The 24,658-nt window shown below is 36.3% G+C and overlaps 1 protein-coding gene across 12 annotated transcripts in view; it reads right to left on the bottom strand.

The window, feature by feature from the left end:
• RGS7 (regulator of G-protein signaling 7) overlaps positions 1–24,658 on the bottom strand; it is a 240,100-nt gene that overhangs the window by 114,454 nt on the left and 100,988 nt on the right. For all 12 annotated transcript variants that reach the window (XM_008635321.2, XM_008635322.2, XM_017736397.1 and 9 more), the window contains exon 2: positions 22,477–22,573. In XM_008635321.2, the coding sequence (XP_008633543.1) occupies positions 22,477–22,573 (97 nt within the window). The remainder of the gene's footprint in view (positions 1–22,476; positions 22,574–24,658) is intronic.

Here is a 24,658-nt window from a genome sequence, read left to right as displayed (position 1 = left end):
TTCACTTAAGACTCTCAAAACTGATGTCCAAAAAACCCCCTTTGATCAGTGCAGATTTCCTGAATAACCCAATCTATTTAATTTAGTTATTTTTTAAAAATACACCTTTTAGAGAGATTTAGTGATGCTTAGTACAACAGCACAATGTGATGCTCTGCAGAAGCTCCTGAACCACAGATTTCCCAAGAATCTGGTCATTACCCAGCCATTCTCACACACGCAGAAACATCTCCAACAGGAGAAATCTCTTCTCAATAAAAAAAATTCTACAATACAGCAGTTGTACAAAATACTTATCTTCAGAGATGCAATCCAGTATAGGAACACAGGCTATAACAGAAAGTCCTAAAACATGACTTTCATAACAAAATGCTGAGAAATTGCAGAATAAAAATAATTTGTTTGGCCAAAGTAGTCATCTGGGGGTTTTAGTTCTTTATTCCCATTGTTCCACAGCCTGTAGCACAGATCAGCTATTTTTCAACTAGTAGTAATAAATACAAAGTATGAGATACAAGAAAGTTTGCTGAAGCTGAGTACAAACCTTCAACCTTAATCCTAATATTCAAGTGTTACACCAGAAATGTCACTGACTCTGATCAGAACTTTGCTGAAGGCTTTTTTTTTTCTATTTGAAATATGAAATGTTTTAATATTCAATAGACCACAGAAAGTTCAAATGAATTTCTATTCTTGATTAAACTGTGCTGGATGTTTCTGTGGTATTTCCTCCAGATCCATGATTATTTTAATACTGCTGTCTCAGAGTTTGCACTTCAAAGACTGCTGCAGGGCTACATTTTCAAAAGGGAAAGGAAATTAAGTTATTCAAATTTTAAGTACCTATATTTTTTAGCATTAGTCTGACTGAAAATCTAATCCCATTCAGTTTTTACCAAAATATGGGACTGTTTCAAAACTTTATTACGCTCAGTTGCTTGGTATAACAAAAATCACTTACATTATATAGTATAGAATGAACTGTGCTAGAAATAAAACTGAGCTTTGCTCCAACTCGATACTTCCACCAAATTCAGCATATTTTTCATTTGCAGTCTTTCATCACTACTCAGGGATTATGAATTAATTTATTGTAAATGTCAATAATTGTCCTGCACAACTATCTGAAGCAAATATTACTGTGTCTTTTCCAAAAGACATAAAAATCTCATAGTCTCAAGAACCCTGTCACTGTAAAGGTAAAATTTACTAGCTCTTGAGGAAAATTCCCAAATACTCATTGAAATATAAATTCTGCTAACAATTTAAATTCTCTGTCATGATTTATCCATCAATGGAGATTTACCAAAAATCGAGATAGACATGAACTACCATTTTAATATGCAATCAACAGCTCTTGGGTTTAAAATAAAATTAATCATATCATCCATAATAAGTACTATATTTCTATCTCAAATTGAAAATTGAAGTATGGTATATGTTCAATGGTTACTCATATATGTGAGCATATGCCAGTCATTTTATATATTATGCTCCCATCCATCACAATGAACTTAGCAAACCAAGCAGTAAAACTTAGAGGAAATAAATCCCTCTACGTTTCAGTTTACCAAGTTCATTCCCTTGCTGCTGTGTTTCCCAAAGGACATTCACATCAGCATTTGTAAGATAAAAATTGCAGCCCTGTATCTAGTATTGGCTTTTACTCCTTGACATTTTTATAGGAATTGAAAAACCACCTTTCTGCTTTGACAAGTAACGTGGTACCACATTAATCAAATACATTTTTGAAGCAAAGTACTTTGCTTTCCGTCAGTATCAGGCAATGTTCATAGAGCCATCACTAATGTCTCCATTTTAGGAATGTCTCTTGGAGCCTGGACAAAGAAACCATCTCTGCAAAAACATGCTGTTTTCTCCCATCCCTACCCTCACATTCATTATGTCCAGAGCAACCATTTAATAACACTAATCCATGAGTTCATGGGAAGCATTTGTAAGTTCAAGTGGAAAAGCTGGAGAGAGTAATTTTCCACCATCCGTTATCAAGTAAAAAATGATAAAAAAGACATTATTCTGAACAATCCTGGACCACTAGCCCAAGATGTGACCTTTGCTATTTATTTCTCCAGTAACGATAATAGTTCCTCATACTGTGCTGTGGATTTTGGGGGCTAGAGAACAGAGAAGCATTTTGAAAAGATTCACCTGTTAGTGCAATAAATAATAGTGCATGTCCTGGAGTCTGTATTCTATTCTTCATGTTATTTTACTGTACATGTCAATGTCTTATTTCTTTAGATGGAACATCTGAGAACAGATGATGGCTTACTGTGAACATAGGATAGGTCTTTTATAACTTAAACTTGTAAGTACAGAAGCTCTTCGTAAAGATGAGACTGTAGTTCTTTTTTTTTTTCCCTTCTTCAAAAAATGCAGAAAAAAAATTAGGTTCATACTGTTGCCTAGGAGTATGCAGTGACGTGAATACTAGTTTTAGCACCTGTTGCGTCTTTGCTGTTTACATTGTCAGAGTAAGAATAAATAATACCTAGATGTAAAATCACCCTTGGTGAGGGAATGTATACAGAACCATTCAGGTACCTATCCAAACCAGTCCTGGCCCCCTTCCCAGCCCCTATACAAACCATTTATTTGAATTTTGGTCTCTCCATGTAATTTTTGAGGACCTGTATATATTTTATGTAAAATTGTTGATGGCCACCATTTCTTCCTAAACCATTGACTGCAGACTCAGGAACAGATGATATATATTCTCGTGGGAAAATAAAGACAGAATCTGTAAAGAAATATAAAGCAAATATCCAAGATATCCAGTACTAGGATTACTTTTTACTAGTGGAAGGCAAAAGTAGACACAACCCTTGTGGTGAGGGCCTGGAGAGAATAAAGATTTGTCAGTCATCTAAAGAATTGTGTTGTCTACATGAAATATGGTCCCAAAGTTGGGAGGGAGGGGACAAGAAGAAGTTTGGGAAAAACATGTTCTTGCTCAGTCTTCTTACATCCTTAAAAGAGCTAAAATGAATTCACCAACAGATTACAAAAGAAAACTAGCAGCCCTCTCCTGCAACAGAAAATAAAAAACAACAAAAGCCCAAAATTCAAAAATTTAAAGTATTTCTTCATAGATAAATATACTCTGTTCAATCTGGCATCAGCAATTAATACGATTCTCCCGCTACCTTTTTGTCAGATAAGAAATCAGGGGAGAGCAGCAAAGGGTGCTTGTGCTTGGACTAGCAAATAGTCTGATTATGGCATAGGCAGATCACTTCCCCTTGATTGCCTGGGAACAGAACCGTTCTCCTCTCCAAAATACAGGGGAAAGGGAGTAGTGGTAATATGACTGGAGAGAGTTTTGATACAAAACAGGATGGATGGATATAAGTCACCTAGAAGGGAAGTCTTAAGTAGCTTATCCCCTTCAAATTTCTGCTTCACTTTGAATGAGGCAGATTTATACTTGGAAACTAAGTACATCCTAGGTTGGTTTAGTCCTCCTTTCTACTATCTATCTAGCTCTGCATAAAACTGGGCTCCTGTCAAATACCAATATACAAATAAATGCCTGCTATAGCACTGTTTTCAACAAATAATGTCCAATGGATGGGAACGCAGGCTCATGCTTACACATAACCTTCCTTGTTTCCTTTGCTGACCCCTTCCGTGGGCTCAGCAGAGCTCACTGCATGGCATTCCCAGTAACACCTTGCAACCATATCAATCCTGCTCTGTAAAGTATTGGGGTTAGAAAAAGTTTCCACTGGTCAGCTGTGTGCCTCTTGAGAGCTTCCCAGCCTCTAGCTGTGGATGCACCCTCAGTGTGCCTGACTGTGTACAGTATCATTTTCCTGGCTGTATGGCACTGGGAAATATGGTAGTTTAAGGTCCAGCATTTCTTCCATGGATTCAGAAGAGCAGGATGTCAGAGGAGCAGGATCTTTTTTTGCTAGCCACGTTAACAGCCAGTAAAACAAGCTGCTCTCAAGAGAGAGATGACCACTCTATTGGTCTTGCAGCACACAAACATGGCAGCAATTCAAACCAGTCAGCAAGTATCAGAAGAATCTCTTCATCTCAAATTCACTACCCTCATCTTTTAGTGACTTAACAAAATATGTCTTTGGCCATTGCCATTTTTGGAACAACATTCCGTGGTTTTAAGTAATGTCTGATGGAATATATTTATATGCTTCTAAATTGTTTAATTTTTTTTTTTTTTTTTTTTTTTTTTTTTTTTTTTTTTGTAAAGAAAGTGATGGCTTACTAGTTTAGGTGAGTATATTAAAAAATACCTATAGATTCAACTTTAAAACTGATTTCCTTTCTTACTAACAGTATTGAGTTTCACCTCACATGTTACGCCTCTAGAAATGATTGCCACTCAGGGAAAGGAAGCAACAAGCTTTTACTACTGTTAATACACTTTAAATTTCAGCAATTTTTCCTTCTCACACATTTAAAATTATCATTTAGCTTGCGTTATGAAAGATGTCCTTGCTAGTTAGCGTTTTCTTGTTTTTAGCAAGTATGCTAACAAAGGTAGACAAGTTCTTGTTCTTCAAACAAGAATGCGTGCACTGAGAAAATAGAGGAAAATTACAGCTCTTAGCGCAGGTTCTTAAGAAGAAGCACCCACAAGTAACTCTTGCTACATATATAGCAAATACAAACATGTAATGCCTTAGTGATGCCTAAATTTGATGTACTCTAAACTTAGTAAAGATGATGATCACCAAATCAAGCATATCAGTAAAGGCAGATGATCTGGCAGAGGTAGGAGTTACTCTGCTGTTTCATGTTGCAGAGCTCATTCAGTAATTTTAGTATGGAAGCATTTTATACTAATTGCTATTCAAACACGTTGGAACAGTGAGTCCCTCTGCTAAGGACCCTACAATCAGCATTTCTGATGTGACATTTTAACTGAATAATGAAGATTTTCGGAGTTGATCATGTTCAGCAGTTGCTCAATAAGGCTCCTGACTTGTTACTCTCTGTATTTCCCTAGCCTAAAGTGCATCCTCAAAGGATGCTTCACGAATCACAGCAGAACCCATGAGACACCAGAGTTTCTTACCTTGCAGCACATTCTGAGGCTCTCAAACTTCATTTTGATATGAAGTGGAACCCCAACATCAAATATCAAAGCTTTGCACAAACTGAAAAATTAAAAGTATTTTCCTTTAATGCTATCAAAATGTGTGATTCAACAGGGGCAAAACCTTTTTTTTTAGCATAATACAAACAGAATTTTCCATCTTCATTTTTCTGACTCATATGACAGCTTCTAACCAAAGTATACTAATGAAACAATAAAAGAAAAACTTAGTATTTCAGTACTTCCTGATAATGGAAACGTCAAAAAACTTCTCCTGAGAAAGTGTGGCTTTGAAAACATTTCACAGCAGAAAACTGGTTTGCCAGATATAGCATCAGAAATGCTCTTAATGGATAATTCCTCTAAATTAAGCAGATGTAGAAGGCTTGAACAGAACTAAGATGGATGTGCCTCATTATCCTATGATTCTGTGATCTCTTTGACAAGACCAGAGGACAGAGCCATAGGATCTGCTACACAGAGCACTCAGGGACATTCGATCAATAGTTCTAGACACAAGAGATAAAATAAGAAGAGTATAATGGGCATTTCATCTGCCTTTTTCTCTTAAGGTGTTACCTTGTCAATCATTATCAGAATAAGTAAAAATTTTTATTGCACTGTATATGTTTAATAACTTGCCACTTCCATTTTAACCTAAACTAAATTCAAAGATATTCTTATTGTGCAATATAAACACTATAATCATAGCCGTGATCGCTCTCCTTATCTCATATCATGCCTCTCTCTTGATGATGAGTCATCTCTTGTTTTACCATGTAGTAAAGAAAACAGATGAGCCTTGAAAAGCGAACACTTTTTGCAATTTTATATAGCAAATACCATTTGGAAAATGTATTTGTAAAATCACAGCTCCTGTAACTACTATATCAGTTTCCAGACAGCGAGTTATATACAGTGGGGATGACAACATTTGAGAAGTATCTGGAATTTAGCTTCTAAAAGATGTTTTCTTTGAAAATAAGAGTAAGAGTGAACTTACTATTTTGGCAGTTTTGAATCATGTCCTTTTAAGCTTTAATTTCAAGTATATTTTTAATTCTGGTGCTATGCTTAAAAGTAATTTCTCTTTATTGAAAGAGAAATCAAAGGGAATACTATAAAACCACTCTCTTGGTTGCAATGGGAAAATCCAAAGTAACTCCATTATGGTCAATAAAAATACTTCAAAAGTTTCAAATCAACATAGTTTCAAGAAGCAATCAAAAAAAGCGATCAAAAAAGATAGTGAAATATGGCTCAAATTCTTCTCAGCTAGCACATATGTTGAGAGTTGCAGAAAAAATTGGCAATTTAAAGCTGCTTAAGAAACTTAAAGTCTATTTCTTTACTCCTTCTACGGTCAGTATGCATGCAAAATTGCAGTGAAACCATAACCATCTAGAGGTATTTACTTTTAACATAAAAAAAATTCTCTATACAATACTGCAAATTTTTATACCCATCTGTGTTGGGGTCCCTCCCCCTGCCATGGAGCCCTGGGAGAGGGGCCCTGGGGGGGAGACACAGGGTTTCCCTGCCCCTGGTCAGCCTCATTCCCCATTGGTTGGTTTGTGTTCCCCGGTGTGGCCAAGGACCCTCGGGTCCCGTGACTGCAGATTTCCTGAGCAGAGCCCCGGCCATGCGGCTGGGGAAATAAACACCCACGAAACATCTACCACGAATCTGTCCATATATACTTCCTTTCCATGGGACTCCTGGTTTGATATATGCGTGTTACAGTAATCCCCGCTGTAACACATCTGCACCTTCGCTATCCCTGACAGGCAAAAGGGATATGCAAAAAAAGAGCTCCACTCTTCATATTGTTTAAGAAGATGTCCTGATTGTCTCTCAAGCACCTTCCTGTGCTATGCACACTAAAGCAACCATGATCACATTCTGTAAAGAAGAAACATTCAGATTATTTTGACATGAAACACATTTGTTCTACCAGAGTCAATAGCAATGTGATGATATTCCCTCCCGCAAAAACACTTCCTTTGGTTGATGTATGATTGATGCCTTCACAAGGAAATGTAGACGAATGCTGGTAATTAAAGTCACATATGTAAAAGCCAGGAGAAGCTGTGCTCCCTCCTCTCTGTGTGCCGGGAAGCTGAGGGAGGACAGGTCTCTGGGGTGTCAGACAGGGAGTATCTTAGATGCCAGTTAGGTAACTATGCTGAAAACAAAGCAAAAGGAAAGACAAGTTGTGGGAACCTGTTAATCCATTGCTTTTCCTATTTCACATGTTCCCCCTGTTCCCTGCCCTAGGCCTGGCCAGTCCCTCGGTTGCTCCCTATTTGCTTCTGTACCCCAACCCTGCCCAGGAACCACCCCTGGGCCCCTGACAAAACCACCCCGCACCCCGACTCGTTGTGTCTCCACCTCTGAACATAGTGGGGACAAGATGTGATTAAAGCCTCATGAGAGACCCTTCTCTACCTTCTTTACCACCGCTGCGTTGTAGCACTGCTGGCTGCCGGAGCCAGATCGCGGGGCTGTCCGAAATGGACTCGGGGATGCGATCAATCGCATGGCCCTAGGAAACCCCCGCTGAGCTCTCAGGGAGCAGCAGCAGCCTGCTAGGCAGAGTCCAGCGGTTACAACAACAAGTGGGTATGTACAAACTAGTAGGATGAGGTTATTGAGGGACGTATTATTTGAAGGACCTGCTTTTATCTTGGGTTTGACTGATGCGGTCACCTGCAACAAGGCTGGTTACCTGTATTTGGCACAAGGGAAAGGATTTGACAGAAGAATGATCACTGCTTAAAAAAACTTTTCAGCAAGGGAAACAACAATGCTCAGTTTGTCACAGAAGACGCACTGTTAAAGCGAGTGTTATTTCCTAAAGATGTAAAACTTACAAAGGGCCCTGCAAAGAATTACAGAAAATTATTTAATTGATTTACAATTTGTGCAGTGGTACATGGAAGAACTCCAGCAACATTAAGCCCCCTAGTATTACTATGATGAAGTCAGTACAGAGTTCATTTGTTCACCTTATAGCTGTGGTAGTGGTCAGAGAGGACAAATGGAAAGACTGCTGCCACAAAGGGAGAATGGTTAAGCCAATGATGAAAATCCAAGAGACTTAATTTTAAGCCCCACTTATGAGCCAGAGGTTACGCTAGTATGCCTTTGACAGCACTAGTTTTTTCAGGGGGTGGGGGGTTGGTGCATTTACAAGAGAAATACTATACTTAAGATATTAAAAATACATAATTAAAGAATGACAGGCAAATTTTCATGCTACTTCAAATGGGAAGATTCAGCCTTAATAACACTGATTGTTAGACTGCTGAACTATCTATTGCAAGTACTTCTTTAATAATGAATGACCCTTGGTCATTTATTTATAAAAGCCAGGCAAGATACAGGAAACATACAGATAAAGGTCAGTATTTAACATGATGAATTCAGGCAGGACTTCAAAGTATATCAGGCTTGTTCTGGATTTTCTTTCATATGAAAATTCTTCATATCATTTGCATTGATGGCTGGGCATAAGATAAATGGGGTTTGGTGCATTTTTTTTATTAATGTTAGAATTTTTTTTGCCAGGTTTTTCTTTTTTTGCTGTTACTTAAGCAGGTGAGAGGGAATATAAACTGAACACTTGAGCAATGAAAAGAGTTCAACTTCAGTCTTTCTCTCTGGTTTTGTTGCACTATAACCATATATTACCCTGAGTATCTGCCAGATAAAAAGGTCATGAAAAAATATAGCATGTTTGTAATACTGATCACCTTTTTCCAGCACTTACATTCCTATCATGTCCTTTACATTTTTTGAAATGCTAATTACACTCAGTCTGCTGTATTATACAGAAGTTGCTTTGGGAAAACAGAACAGGTTTGCAGTTACAAATGGTCATTAAAGGACAATTTCTGTGATTCAGTGCTAGGCTTTATACTGTTAATAAACACCCTTGACTGGAAAATGTAGAGAAGAACCTTGCAGATAAAGGAAAATCTCACTCATAATGCACCCACACTTTGTTAGATTTCAGACAATTAACTGGGCCTCTAATGCAGCCACAGAGGGAGTCTGTTTTATACAAGGGCACCCAGTGCAGTGCTGGCTGAGAGTAGTTTGGGGATTCTGAGCTCTGCTCTTCATTTGGGGGCAGCTCCACTAAGCGCCCACATGTCGGCACCCAGCTCCTGGCAGCGGCAGCAGCAGGCACAGGACTCCCCTCTCCTCGAGCACAGCAGCAGCCCGGGCCCCCAGCCACAGGGGTGGGGGGTGTTTTTCTTGGTTTTCTCTGATCTTGCTGGATGCTGCCTCATTTTTAGCCCGTTAATAGTTTCAGACTCCTCACCCATAATCATAAAAACTAGATTGCTGCTTCATAGCTGCTGAGACATACACTTCATGTATTGGTGCTGTGGTATATGTTCAGTTCAGTGACTTAGATTCCGAGTGAAGAATACCTAATCAAATGTGTATGGATTTTGCTCAAGTTTTTCTTCCTGTAAAAGACATTGGTTTTATGTATACAAATCTTTCAAATTAATCTATTTACTTTATTAGCACTACAGTAGCAGGGTTCACTTACCAATAGAAAAATCTCATATTGCAAATAGTAGTACGCAGAAAAAAAAAAAAGGCATTTTGGATTTGAGGTGGAATTTTTGACTGTTTCTTTTATTCTTTCTTACCAAGTCAATACTAATCACAGATGAAAGACATGTTTTGTTTTTTGAATTATGTCAGCAAGAGGAACTTTTTCCTTTCCAGAACAAGGATAGAAAAGATAGTTCCAAAAGATTTCCAGTACTGATACAAACTTTCATTAGATCTGAGACCCAGGGCTATAATCTCCTTCTTATTTGACAGATATGTTGATTTGAGAAGAGTTTCAGCTGACTGAGGACACCTACTGCAAATGTTACAACTAATATATTCTATTTTCTTTTTGCCATATATTGTGCCTGTTTATATGCTTGCTGTAGCTAATGCAAAACTTAGAGACTCTTGCTTGCAATCTGTGCAGTGTCCCTTCTTCTTTCTGTCTGCTATTTTTCTGTAAATAAAATATCCTGTTTGGATAACCCATTATAAAATACAGCATTTAAACTGAATAATTCCCTTGCTAAACCACAAATTTCAATTTTTAAAGCAAATAATTATCTGCACCTGTAAGTGGTGTCTTGGACAGAAGATCATAAATTATCATTCATGAAATTATATTTTATTTATTTCTCCTATTTCTGGACTTCTAGATCTCTCACTACATCTATCTGCATACCAGGATTCCATTTTTGAGTACAGCTAGTACAGACAGTTTCTATTTTGGCTTGACTAAAAACAAACTGAGCATAGAGATTCAGCAAATATTGATGTCTAAGTTTGATGGAGTGGCCTGAATAACCAGGCTGCAGAGATGTGCCAGAAGAACATTTCAAATACACTGAATTAGAGATTTTTTTCTCATCTTTTATAACAAAGGATCCAAAACTGTTTGTTACAAACCCCTTAAACTGGGAGCTACTTCTCAGATGAAGAATTAGGACTTGATCTAAAATAGATGTAATATACACAGGACTAAACTGACATTTCACTCTCTCACCTCAATGTATATTTTGCTTTCCATACTGTTCTAAAAGAAATAAAATTGGAAGGAATTTTTTTAAATTTTCAGCTATCAAGCAGTGAGTTTTCGGTTGAAACCAATTATAATATTACATTTTAAAACACCAGTACATGTGTAAAGAGGATACTTAATTCTTACAAAATAGTAAGATTACCACAGAGAATAAAGACAATGTCTACACAGACATAGCCGTAATTCAAATAGCCTTTTATAGAACATGAATGCCCTTCAAATCTCACATCATTCAAAAGTTAAGACACACTTTCCATATACAATTCAGCTTCTTCCACAAGAAGTAATGACTCATTCCACATTTAATAATTTATGTACACTGAGGAAGTCTTTTCCTATTTTCTGTCACCTACATGAATAATCACTGTTCCCAAATAATCCAAACAGATACTGTTTCCAAACACATGCAATGCTTTTGATCAAAAAGTACAAATCTTGAAGAACTTTGGAACCTTTAAACTGGTAGTGTCTGGTAATGCCATTCCTTCTCTCATTAAAAAGATTTAATGGTGCCTTCCCTCTTCCCAATTCACTTCCTGTTCAGAAGCCTGTTGCAATTCTTCCCTGCAACTGAGAGCTCACAAGTCCCTTTTCCCTTTCTAAAATCAGGTGATCCTCCTTTTCTCTATTGGGACCTTCCAATTACTATGCTAGTTTAAATTTATTACTATACCAGTTTATCTTGGTTCTACTAAAATACATTTCAAAACAGTATTTCATGTTCAATTTATTCTCAGTTTAGAATTTCACTGAAAATGGTTTCCCTCTAGCCTCCTACAATAGCCCGTGTTTCCCAGCTTATTAACTGTCCTTTAAGGTCTTCCTCTGCCTAATACACAATTCCAGTTTAACATAGCTGTGTCCATATAAACTTGTTTAAATTCTTTTTTAAATTTTGTATCCCATCATAAATGATTAGAAATATAAGTCTTAAGAATAATCAAAAGTGTAATTATAACCAACTAAATCCAAAACTAACTAGGTGACTGTTTCGATTAAACATGGCATATCATTCCTTAGAATAATAGGAGGAGAGTTTTACTAACTGTGACTAAATTACAGAGGTCATTTAACGCATTGCAGAGGTAATTTATAAGCAGCATCCCAGATCTCAGCTACATCACATGAAATGAAACAATATATTTGCCCATCCAATTCATGCATACTTTACCTTACTGCTGGTGTGACAGAGCTCAGGACAACCACTGCTGAATTGTACCTGCTCAGTAGTTCAGCAGCATACCACTGGAGCTGTGTTCCCTGTCCCTTGCATGCCTGTCCAGAGGAGCTATGATCAACACACAGAGAGAGATGGACATCCCACTTGTGTGGGGGTGTTTGTTTGTTTCCTTTTAAACAGGAAGAAAAGTATTTTTAAGACAGAGAAAAAAAGCAAGACAAGTTGCACTCTTCTGTTTACTTTCAGCAACTGTCCTAGAACAGTAAATTGCTACTATGACCAGTTCTCCATTCGTTTTCTGGAAAATAGACCAAATTACTGGCCTTTAAATGGCCTAGAGTTTGGGGACATCATGCCTGCTGGAAGCTTCCTTGTAAGCATGACACAAAATTAAGATTAGCCTCATAAATCCTGCTTGAGCAACATGATGTTCTTTACTCCAACCATATTTTCTACCTACTTCCAGTCCAGAGCAACCAACCCATTGCTCATGCAGAACAGATGGGGTCCCTCTGTAAATGCTGACCATTGTAACTATGTCTTCGTGGCTTGTCATTTTAGTACTCATGATAAATTTTTTAGATGATATATCAACAGTCTCAAAAGATGTAGGTAACAAGCAAGGCCTAAATATTTCTGTAAAACTGTATTTGACCTCAGGCACAAAAGCCAAAGATGAGTCACTCCGCCTCCACCTTTCATTCAGACAGATTCTGATTTGTTCTATTGAACAGATGCTTTTGTAAGTATGAAAGGACTTGATCAAATTTTTTTTGAAAACACCCACTTCCAGAACTCAGGTAGTAGGAACACAAAAATACTACTACTCAGAAAACAAGTGAATAGAGAACAAAGAAAGTCTATTTTTCTCCAAAGAGTATGGAAGAAAGGAGAATTCAACTTGATTACTGATTAAAGCAACTAGAAAAATGAGGAGAGGGTAAAATTGTGGGAAGAAATGTTGAAGGTGGAATTTACGTGACCAAACCATTAACGGGCAGGTTTGATTCAATACCTTTTCTCTATTCCTAACATATTGCTGGTCTAGAAATACAGTTCAGGAAACAACTGAGCATTTTACTGTATACTTATTAAGATCTGCAATCTTCTTTCCATAATAAGTAAGTCCAAAACTTACAAGAAGATAGTCTTGATGAAAAGGCAAAACATCTGACATATAGACCTATAGACTCAGTTCTTTATGTCTTTAAACTATTTCCACATTTTAGCTTTCTTATGATTTATTATAAAATCTCAAAAGGAAAAAATTCTGGTATCAGACAAGCACATGGGTGCTGGTATCCACGAGAGCCTTTCATGCAAATATTATGGTAATTGCCTCTGAAGAAAAAAAAAAGTAAAAAAGTCCCACATGTGAGCTTGTACACTCAACCACTACTGGGCCTTTTAATAATTTTTTATTATAAAATATTTTCTTAAAAAACTGTATGTTTGGGGAGGGGAGTATAATACTAATTTCCCTTTTTTTTTTTTATTTTATTTTAAATATTCTCAGTGGTTTCTAATTAGTTAGGCTACAATTGCCAAGTCTCAGCAATTACTGTGTCCTCTTTCCTACCAATAAATCAGGACCTCTTAAGTAATTTTTTTGTGCCATCTACCTGGATTCCGGAAGATTCCTGGGTTTCTGCTCTGTTCCTCAGACACCAAACTCATCAGCCTGCACCTTCTGACTTCCTGACAATCACTGCAACAGCTCTGCCTGCTTCCCACTGTGGTCTAACCTTTACTACGGAGATGTGCGCAGGGAAGCAGCACCTGCTCCAGTGATCTTCCCTAAGAGAGGAAACAAGCAAACCAAGAGCATCCCCACTGAGGTCTTCCACCCCTAAGACAAAAAGAGACAGATGCTGTGTGGCAAGGCGCACAGCAGGAACGTCAGGCTTTGTGCCTCCAAAGCTGCCAACACCCTTTGGCCTCGGGGACTGCTTAGTCTGTGGGGTCAGGATAAGAGAAAACATGGTAACTACAGCCAGCTTACATGCTTGTTTTGTAACATCAAGGCTCACTCTCCAACTGCACAGACTAGAAAGTAGTTTTTTAAACAATAAACTCAATTATTGATCTTTATGATGAAGCTCAGGAGTGTAATAGGCTTTGTCAAATGTGTGGAGCGTTGTAAGCAAAACTCATCGCACATTTGAGCACTCTTATTTCCTGTCAAAAAAATTGTTCTTGACACCATAATTCCATTTAAAATTATTTTGATAATTTATAGAAAATTTATTACTATCAGTGGTCCATTTATTTACATTGTGATAGATTGTCAGTCACAGTATGCTTCAAGAAATTACAATTACTTCCCATGAGGGTGACTTTATAACTTAATGTATGTTACTTTTTGTCAGGAACTCAACTGACCGAAAATAGCAGCAGAACTTCTTCAGCACCATGCAAAACTAGCCTATAGCTAACTTCAGCAACAACAGAAATATAAACAATTACAATTACTACAATTTATTCCTTGCTTCCTTTTGCAAAGCCAAGTCTGCAGTCTTCTGATACAAGTGGAATGACAAAGTCTTTTTCCTCATAGCTAGTACCAACAGAATTAGGAGCTAAATCACAAGTAATCTTGTAAACCCTGCTAACTTGATTTCTTGCTTAAGGGGCATACTCTCCGGGGAATGATTTTACTTAGTTTGATTATTTTAACTGCTGGCCAACTATATATGTGCCTGTAAAAATGGAAGATTGAAATCTGCAAATACAGAACCACTTTCTTTTTGCATGCAGCTCATTTAAATATTTCAAATTACTTTGAAACAGTAGATTTAAAGACAGTAAGATAGAAAATCATGTACTAAAAAAGTAAAACTGAAGTAGAAATAAATGATGTAGCTTTAAAAGTCACAAAATGAGTCAATTTTAGATATCATTTAAGAGGAAAAGGGGACTATTCCAGATGCATGTGTATCATCTTAAAAAGAAAAGGAAATTTGTTTACACTGTATTGCACATAGCAGAATACCTGTAAATATGTTATCTGTGCGTGTACCAGAAATCCTTATCATGTCTACATTACTTGCTAAATTATAGTTAATAATCACCACGCAACCAAAAACATGCCGCCAGACAATAGAGTACAAAGCCACATAAATTAAAAAATTAGATATTTTTCAGCATGTACTCCAAAATATAATTGTATTAATAATTATTGTCTCTGTTTATAAACAGTTACAGTATCTGCTCCTATAGCACTGCATGCAGAAATTCCCTATAACTATTTTATTCCATTCTAATTGACAATATATTCAGGACCCAAACCTGCTAACATATATTACCAGCTTTAGAATTACACTGCACTTTGGAATTATACTTCACTACACAAAGTGACACTTAAAAATCCCACGTACCATTGCAAAGTTTTGACTTTTGGCAAGACAGTGGATACTTTCTGGAACTCAAGAGTTCTGATCTTAGAGGAATAAGATTGGTTTTCTTTTCCTTTTGTCCAAGTGGATGTTCATTTCTGAAATAGTATCCAGAGACTATTTAACAAGTGTACCATGAAACAGATTTCACATTTTTGGCTACATTACTATCCCTGAAAAGGACTTCATGATGGGACTTCATTTGTCTTCAGCTACTCACTTCCTCTGCCCATTCTTAACATGAGCTGCAGATTTCCCTCCTGTCTCAGAAATTAGTGACAGGAGACACAGTACCAACCCTTTTTTCTGAGAAAGCACTTCTCTTCTGCCTCCCTCAAATTGCTCTGTGTGAAAATTCCAATGTGATTTAAACAGCTTTGCAGTCATAGAAGTACCTCTTAAACTGGTGGAGTTAAATAGTTTACTTCGCTCTGCTTCCTAATTAAAACAATTACTTAAAATATACATCCCCAGCAAATTCTCACTGATAGTTACTCCTCTAGTTCTAATTATTGCTATGCAGCATCAGTAGTATTTCTTTCTAAGAGATTTCCAAGAGATAGTGAGAAAGAAAAGCCATTTTCATAGAAGTCCTGAACATATTTCCATACATTTCACTCTTCTTTAGACGTAATCTAGTTTTTTCTTCCTACAGGGCTTTGTGCACATGACAGATTTTAGTTAAGCTATCACTACTACAGATGCTGCTTATATCAGCTTAAGAGGGTTTCTCTTAAGCTGATACATTATGCACTGCCTCCATAGGCAAATACAAATGGCCTAAATATGTGTGATACTTATGTTTGTATGTGTGGGTTGGATGGGGCTATTCTCTCGGTTTTCTCAAAGGACTACTCATTGTTGCCAATGGACAACCAGCAAACCAAAATTATTAACTGGTGTTAATGAGAGGGAAAATGGCACACTACTGAAATTGAAGCTGTGATAGATTGTGGAATTCCTGATAATTTCAGGTTTATGTGAAGCTGATTCAGGGCTGCCTTTTCACCCCACATTTTCCATGAATGTTACACGTCCAGTGTCCAGAGAATGGATGTCAGTAAATTTTGGCTGTGGTAAATGCAGTAGGTTTTCCCATACTCGTTTTAAAAGTTCTCACACTTCAAAGCTCCAATCCTGTTCCACTTAAAACAATGGCAAAATCTTACACACAAAGAGATTAGTAAGAAGGTGTAGCAAAGGGACAGAAGTATTTTCTCTACAAAGCAACATAGTAAGAAAAGGTAGCAAAAATTTCTAGCGATGATCAACAAGGTCCAAAGCTAATTCTCTAGAAACAAGCATTTGGGAGGAAGCATGCATTTGGGAAATGGGATCATCTAATTCAAACTGAGCGCTTCATTTGGACAAACCTCAAAGAAGATGAATGTTCCCAGCAATTTTCCATCTCACAACAAGTGAATAACTATTAAGATTTTTTTTTCCATCATTGCATGACTTCTATATCTATTTCTTTTGCAAATGTCTGTAAAAATAATCTTTTCATATTTTAAGGGAACAGACATTTATGATGACTGTTTTGCAGACAGATTACTTTAAAAGACTTTTCAATGAGTTTTCAGTATATTTTAGTTTCCTAGGACAATTTTGCAAAATTGCCTCAGACTTTTTTCACTTTATTTCCTTCTTTTTCCTAATGCTTCCCATGGCAATTGCCACTGAATCGAAAAGTAAGCATAATAAAATTTTTTGGTTTGTTGTTTGGTTAGGAAGAAGAAATAACCTTTAAATGAGTATTTGTTTTTCTGTTTAAAATAACTTCACATTTTGAAAAGCTTTTCATTCCAATAGTAATTTAATAAAGATCTGATAATAACATGTCTTAAAATGAAAATGGAAAGCATAATCATCTTGGAACAGGCTGCTTAGATAAGTTGTGGCTTCCCCATCCCTGGAAGTGTCCAAGGTCAGGCTTCATGGGGCTCTGGGCAACTGGATCTAGTGGGTGATATCCCTGCCCATAGCAAGGAGACTGGAACTAGATGATCTTTAAGGTCCCTTCCAACCCAAACAATTCCATTATTTTATTATTAAAGATATTGGAAAAAGTTCTTCATTTCTTTCTGAGGAGCATTCATCTTATTTGATCCCAGCCCACCACAGCTTGTTCATTCTACACTTCCCAACAACAAAGCTGTCACAAATCTGATTTGCCATAAGATACAAAAGTCCTGTCCAGTTTTAAGCAGCTTAAGGTCACCCCTCTCTGGTCAGTTACCATGCCAGTCATGAGGCCAAGACAGGCAAACAAACAGAAATAAGATGTGAAGGGATGCAGACAGCACTCAAATATCCACTTTGGTTTTCCGTAAAGCGTAAAAAGCATCACTCATTAATCACTTAATTATCTCAATACTTGGAAATGACTGTGTGTCCAATATTATGGCTCCACTTAGTCAATATCTTCTACTCATGACTCTAAAACTCACAAAAAAAATCCACTCCCAAAAGACCATGAACATTTGAATGCATATCAGTCACTCTGACAAAGTGACAAATGGAAACAACGTGCAAGAGAGACTGGTGGTATAACTTCAAACAAACCATTCATTTGGGAATAGAGATTTATTAACTTTTTTCTCTCAAAATTGTGCTTTGAAAAGTGAAACTGTAAAGATGGCAAGTCCCTCCTCCAGTCTGCCCATCTGAGTGGGCACAGGAGAGGGAATGATCCATTTTCTGTCCTTCAGGAACTGACAGCAAGCTTCTCATCAAAGCATTTCACTAAGAGTGGAACCTTGTCAAAGCAGTGAGCTTGCAGTTTTAACACTGAAGGCCTGGTTTACAAGAAACAAAAGGCTCATTTGGCATAAAGAAATCAGCAGTGATTCTACCATTAGGACAGTGCAAGAAAAGAGAGATGAAGGAATGGATAGAACAAGCAAGTAGGAACCTGTCATTAACCCAGCACAGGAGACACTGAAGTTAAAAACAAGGTCTATAAAATTCAAGACTTGGGAGATGGGAATCCTAGTTTCTCCCAAATGGTTAATTTACTCTGGAAAATCTATCAAAAATGGAAATTCCAAAATCCTTTTATTTACATATTATGTAACATTACTTTGCTCCAAAGGTACCAGATGATCGAAGTGCTGTGCCTTGTGGCTTTTACTTCCTGTCAAACCAAGTAGTAGAGCTTTCTATTCCATTTTGTCTTTCAGGTCGGTAATCTCCAGTAGTGAAGTGGATAAACCAATCAACTAATTTCACATGCAGCACTGAGAAGTCATCAGATGTTAACAACTTATTACTCAACTGGAAAGATCAAAACTAATGAGAAACTCTCTTTCCTGTTATTAGTCCCCTGAGTCATCCAATTCCCACTGTACGGCTCTTCATTTTTTGCTGCCTGCCTCTATATAATAAGACAGTTGCAGGTAGCCCCTGTGACTCATTCCTTGGGCTCACCCACCTGTGACTTGTGAGTGAGATGAGCTACTATGACACTGCTTTCCTCTGGAGTATCTCACTACATCTGACCAGGCTACTGAGACTGCTGGTCTGCTTTTAAGTTTTATTTTTTTATGTTTAAACACATACATTCTTTAATTTTTTACCAAGCATACTGCTACTAGTGCTTAAAGACTGGTAATCAACCATTATATTAATACATTTGCTAATTAAGCTGCAATATCTCATTATTTTCATGATTTCCAAGATAAAAGAGAAATAAGTATTTTCTGAGATCAGGAAAAACATTTTAAAAAATTAGATATGATGGCAATAATCTTTCAAAAAAATGGGAAAACATAATTTTTATATGGAAAAGATACCATATCAGCTTCACCTACAGGAATGAGAAAAAACTAAAGACTTCACATGGATTATATTTTCCAGTGAAAGGTAAATTAATGTTTTCATTTTCTCTTTAACACAGGAGATGTTAAAAACACACCTTTCTACTGATCTCTTTCTTCTATTTTTGTTGGTTCAAGCTGTGACTACATTCCAAAATCATTGAGCCATGCATCAGAAACAGCCAGTAATAACTAGTATGAGCATGTTTTTCTTGAATAGTTTTTATTCTCTCTCTGTGTGCATTCTTTAACCGAACTTACATTTCTCATAGTTCTCCCTCCTCCTTCAATAAAAATTCTCATGTTCCACACTCAAGCTTATACACCACTCAGTTGGAACATTCTCCACAGGTTTTATTCATCACCAAGCTCACCCAAGTATTACATGCTTTAAAGCGCTATGAAGAATCACTCTGATATTCCATAATGACCACAAGACATCACTACATCTACCTAATGAAATATTCATGTTCTGATTAGCTTGTGAAGCTTTCAGCACTAATACTGGCTCAACCACCCACACCATCCCACAAAGACCTCCAAAAGAACCCTCAACTATTGCAGTGCTTTGTCAGTAAACTCTGATTCTTTCTGCTTCAAAGTGAACAACAAAGCTTTGGCATTTTTTTGTATCCCTCCTTAGCCAAAATAAAAATGATATTTTAGAGCTCCTTCTAATCTCTATGATTCATATGTCGGAATCCCTAAACTGATCATTTCAAGCAAGTTTTTTTAAATCCATTTCCAGGTCTAAAGGTGAACCATGGACCAGGAAAATCACCTCCTCTTTAATTCTAGTACTCTAATCCATGTTAATAAAGAATGCCCATTACAACCTTCATGCAATTATTATTGTTGAACAGCAAGATATACACTATATTCTTCACTCCTCTTAAACATTTCAAAAGCATGATGACAACGACAGTAAGTCCTCCTTTTGTTCATCAAAAAGCATAATCACATAGAAGGAGCAAAATCTCCTGCCTACATTTCTCCTTAGAGCCTTAAAAGTTTCAAATTTTTATTCACTCTCTATGAATGTGTGGAATATATGCAATATAAAGCAAAATGATTCCTCATATTTTCAAAATTTCACAAAGTAGAATAATCTTTAATTTAGGACTATATTTTTCTGAAGCACAAAAATGTGTATAGTGTATAGGGAGATATCTGTATTTCAAATATTTCTCTCTGTGGATATTTTATTTGTGAAAACATTTCAGGAATGACCCAGTAAATGAGATAGTATAATTACATCATCCTATTTATTACAATCACAACTTTCTGTTAAATTCAAATACCATTCCTCAGGCTGATTTTGCTAATGCAGTCATCTTAGAGATGGTCAGTAATTCAGCATTAAAAAAGCGATGGCTCTTTCAACTAGTTTCTCACTTGCCATTTTTAGAAGCAATAGTGTGAAATAAAAGTACATAAAAATTAAAATATGTATACAACGACATATAATAACAATTAAAACGATATCACACAAGACCCTATTCCTACAGACAATTTATGGGCATCCTTAGTTTTTACAAGTTGTTTAAAGGACTCATAGAGTTCTTTTCTAAGTGCTTGCAGGGAACATCATTTCACTGTGGTAGAACTATCCATTTTGCTTCCTCCACAAAAAAAAAATAGCAAACAATTGCAAAACTCCAGTATTTATGGGGCATAATCCTGGACAGATGGCTTCTTACAAGACATCTTTTATGCACAGACACACACACACACACCCCCCCCACACACACATCTATGTATGTATATAAAAATACATGAGCATATATGTATGTATATTTTAACTGGAGAGCATCTACTTCGATGCTTTTGTGGGTATTAACAGTACTACAAGTTTTTATTAAATATATTTGCATTACTGTCATCATGATCCTTAGACAATATTCCCATGTTTCCTAGCAATCAACAGTTTTGAGTTCAAGCCGATATTCATTTGCTACACACACATAAACTCCTAGCACACTGAATGAAATCAGCTACTGAGGACATAGGTTTGAAGCTTTCAGATTCCATTCAGTATAGAGAACTGACAGGAAAGCTGATAAATGGAACCAAAATGACAGTTATACTGTTCTGGTGGGAGTTTTAGTCATGTGTACCAAAAATTACTGCTACCCCCTGGTATTTGAAGGAGAAAATCAGGAAAGAGGAAAAAAATGAACTGTGCTATGATTTTTATTTCCATCTGAAGCTAATGAAGTTAATGCATCAATAGAAAAGTTGTTACCTCAGTAACCACTATGTATAACTGCATATAAATTCTAACACAACCTTTAAAAGTATGATGTCTATTCCAGTGAAAAGGAAAAAAAAGACATTTTGGTCTGTATATTTTGAAATCCAGAGTACACAAGGTAAGGCAGAGATTAACAATTAATATCAATTATTCAGTTTGATGCCATGCTGCATTGACCCATGGCAAATAAAGGTCCATTCTTCAGAGACTAGTTTTTGTGCAAGTAGTTTCTAAAATCATGAAGCAATTTTTTCACTCTTAAGGCCCTAGCCTTCTTTATGACACGATTATTCACTAGCAAAAACATTCCAAAGGTTGAAAATTAAAATATAGAATTCTTCTTGCTGTTCTGGACAGTAGAAACTTCTATAAATACTTTCTGTGTAAGGATACACTCTTATGGAATATGGGAAAATTAGGTTAGACAATGGCACCTATTTCAAAGGAACTCCATACACATTGGAGTATATAGCCATATACATAAATGCATAAATTGCTGTAAAATTATGTAAATATCAGAATAAGTATATGCTAATTAATAAATGCACAGATTTTTGTGCCTATGACAATACTGACCTGAACTAGCTATAAAGTTTACAGCTGTCTTTCAAATCACCACAAAGATCTCAGCCTTAGTTTCTCAGGCACAGGCACCCAGCTACAGAAGCAGATCATGAATGTTCTAATAAATGTCACAGCCCCTAATCAGTATCAGTTGCAGAGTGTGGTGATGATTTTTCTTTTGTTCTGCTGCTATGAAATTTCTTATCTTCATGTACTGGCCCATACATTAACCTCACACTTGCTATGGAAAATAGCTAAAAACCAGACCTGACCTGTAATAAAAATATTGCCATTTTGAGAGAATTAACTTTTTGTAGTAAATTAAGTATTCCCTTCACCTAATTTTCAGGACAAAAACATCTCTGTGTAAACCCACTCCAATCTGAGAGAAACATCAAAAACTTCTATAATTAAAGTATTCAAAGGATAGGAAATGTCTCATCCAGACTAGATGACTGAATTCTCAACAGTACTTATTTGAAAGTGTTTCCCACTAGAACATCCCCCTACATAAGGCAGAGTGAAAACTTTAAAATAGCATGAAATTCACTTTGACTCTTACCAGAAAAGACACTGGGAATCTTGGAAAGAAAACTTTTCACTGTACGAATAGGAATTCCATTTTTCTCATCTTGCATGCGGGCTATGACGTCTTCCATCTGAACAGAGACGTTAAAAAAAAAAAGAATAAATAAATTCAGAATTATTTCCTAAAATTAATCTCCAAGAAATCCTAGATCAATCTTTCAGAATGACAGATCAACTCTTTCTATTTCTTTCTTTAATTTATATTCTATAATTTTATTGAACAGTCTAAAACTGCAAGTAATTTATTCATGAAAAACAGTAAAAAAATATATGTATTCAAGGACTCTTGAGAAAGAAATAGCAATGCAGAACAACTTCGTTAAGATTACATTTAGTTAAAGTACCTAAAAGAACTTGTCAAAAACCATTGATGGATATTAAACTTCATGTTTTGATTGTTTTAATGGTATTATACCACATATAAAAGCAAAATAGACACACATAGACTTTTAGGGGACTGATAGAGTTCTCAAACAGAATGTTCAAAACAAAAAGAGAGCTTTTAAGTTCAAAGCAAAAACTCCTGCTTTTCTTTTGAGAAGGGGGAACAAAATACAACATGTTGTAATTTTGCATCCCTGGAGACACCAGAGCCAGAAACATAAGATTTCTTTGTAGGTAATAATGGAGTGGGTATAAAAATATTTTAAATCAATTTGCTGATTTTCTTATATATATATTTTTACATTAGCTCAGTTTTCCAACTCAATTTTTAGGCTAATTTGGACCACACATTTTATAAATTGTGCCTAACTCAAAGGTTCACTTTCCTATGAACTATGATGGGAAAACCCTTTTACTGGAAAACAAAGAATATTCAAGCAGAGTCACTGGCTTACAGTGTCAGTTTTACTTCTTGCCCATTTCATAATTTAAGTTTACATATTTGATCATTTCCATCTTTCATTCTTTGAATATCTAACTTCTCAAAATGTTCAATAAAACTCTGATGAAATTAATTAAAACTATTCTTTCTTTTTACTTAAATCACCGACATACTCCATATGAACAATTCTGTGTGACAGGGCATTTTACACTCTTTTATTAGTCAAAGTTTAAAAATTTTTTTCTATGTCACTTCTGTACACCTAATAGGTTCCCAAAAAATTCCTTAAAAGTTTGTGGCTGGGCTGTGTTGTGGAAGCAGACTAACAGACAAAATTCTGTCATGCACCTATTTCCCCTGAAGGCAGATGTCCCACATTAGCAAATAGCAAAGCAGCATTGGGTGCAGCTGTGCATTAATTGGCCCAATAAGGGAGTTGTATAGAGCCAGGAAAGGGAACAGCATTTGAGCACACCAGTGGTGTACTTAGGAAAAAGAACAAATAGCCATACAAAAGAAACCCCAAAACAAAAAACCAAAAAAATAAACCAACCAAAAAAAAAAAAAGAAAACCACAAAAACAGAAAACAAAAAAATTTAGCTTGACTGCTCATGAAAAACCTATTTATACAGAGAGTGTCTGGAGCTTCCCATGTTCCATGTACTTACAGATCAGACATTAACAACCCAAGGAATACAAATCCAGTGTCATTGTCCAAACCAAAAAGTACACACAGGACGCAGATATTCTTAGCAAGGTGTGAAAAACTCAGTCTATTGTTCAGCATTAAGCAATGTGCAAAATGTAAGAGAAGAAAACAACCAATATTCATCTGACATGGAATTTAGTTATTTAAATAGAAAAGGCTATTAATAGATTTCTGAAGAAATTGTCAAGCATATCTATACTTGTCAACAACTGTATATGAGATGGAATCTGTCCGTACATTTTTATCCACATAGTACCTGAAGGCTTGTATCCACCCCTTCCAAATTCAGTTGGTGAACAGTCTTATTGTGCCCTTAAGTGAATAAGAAGTCACTTAAATTCAAGTGAATATTTTTGCTGATCATATTTGATGATAAATTCCACACATGCAGAGTAGGCTTGTGAGAATATTGCTAGAACTGCAGAGTCAATAATGTGCACTACACTAGGAAAAACTATAGAAGACAATTAATACATAAGGCAGCACGCTAAAAGTGTATTTGCAATATAATAAGGATTACTACAAACACAGGCCACGCTTCTCAAACATAATATTACAGGTAGAGAGATGCAGTTACTGCTTGCTCAAGAACACAGGAGTGCAAATGTTAAATGCCCAGT

The sequence above is a fragment of the Corvus brachyrhynchos genome, unplaced genomic scaffold (assembly GCF_000691975.1).
Source record: "Corvus brachyrhynchos isolate BGI_N302 unplaced genomic scaffold, ASM69197v1 scaffold595, whole genome shotgun sequence".
Classification (NCBI taxonomy): domain Eukaryota; kingdom Metazoa; phylum Chordata; class Aves; order Passeriformes; family Corvidae; genus Corvus; species Corvus brachyrhynchos.
Note: the sequence above shows the minus strand (reverse complement) of the source record. Positions and strands in the feature narration are given on the sequence as shown.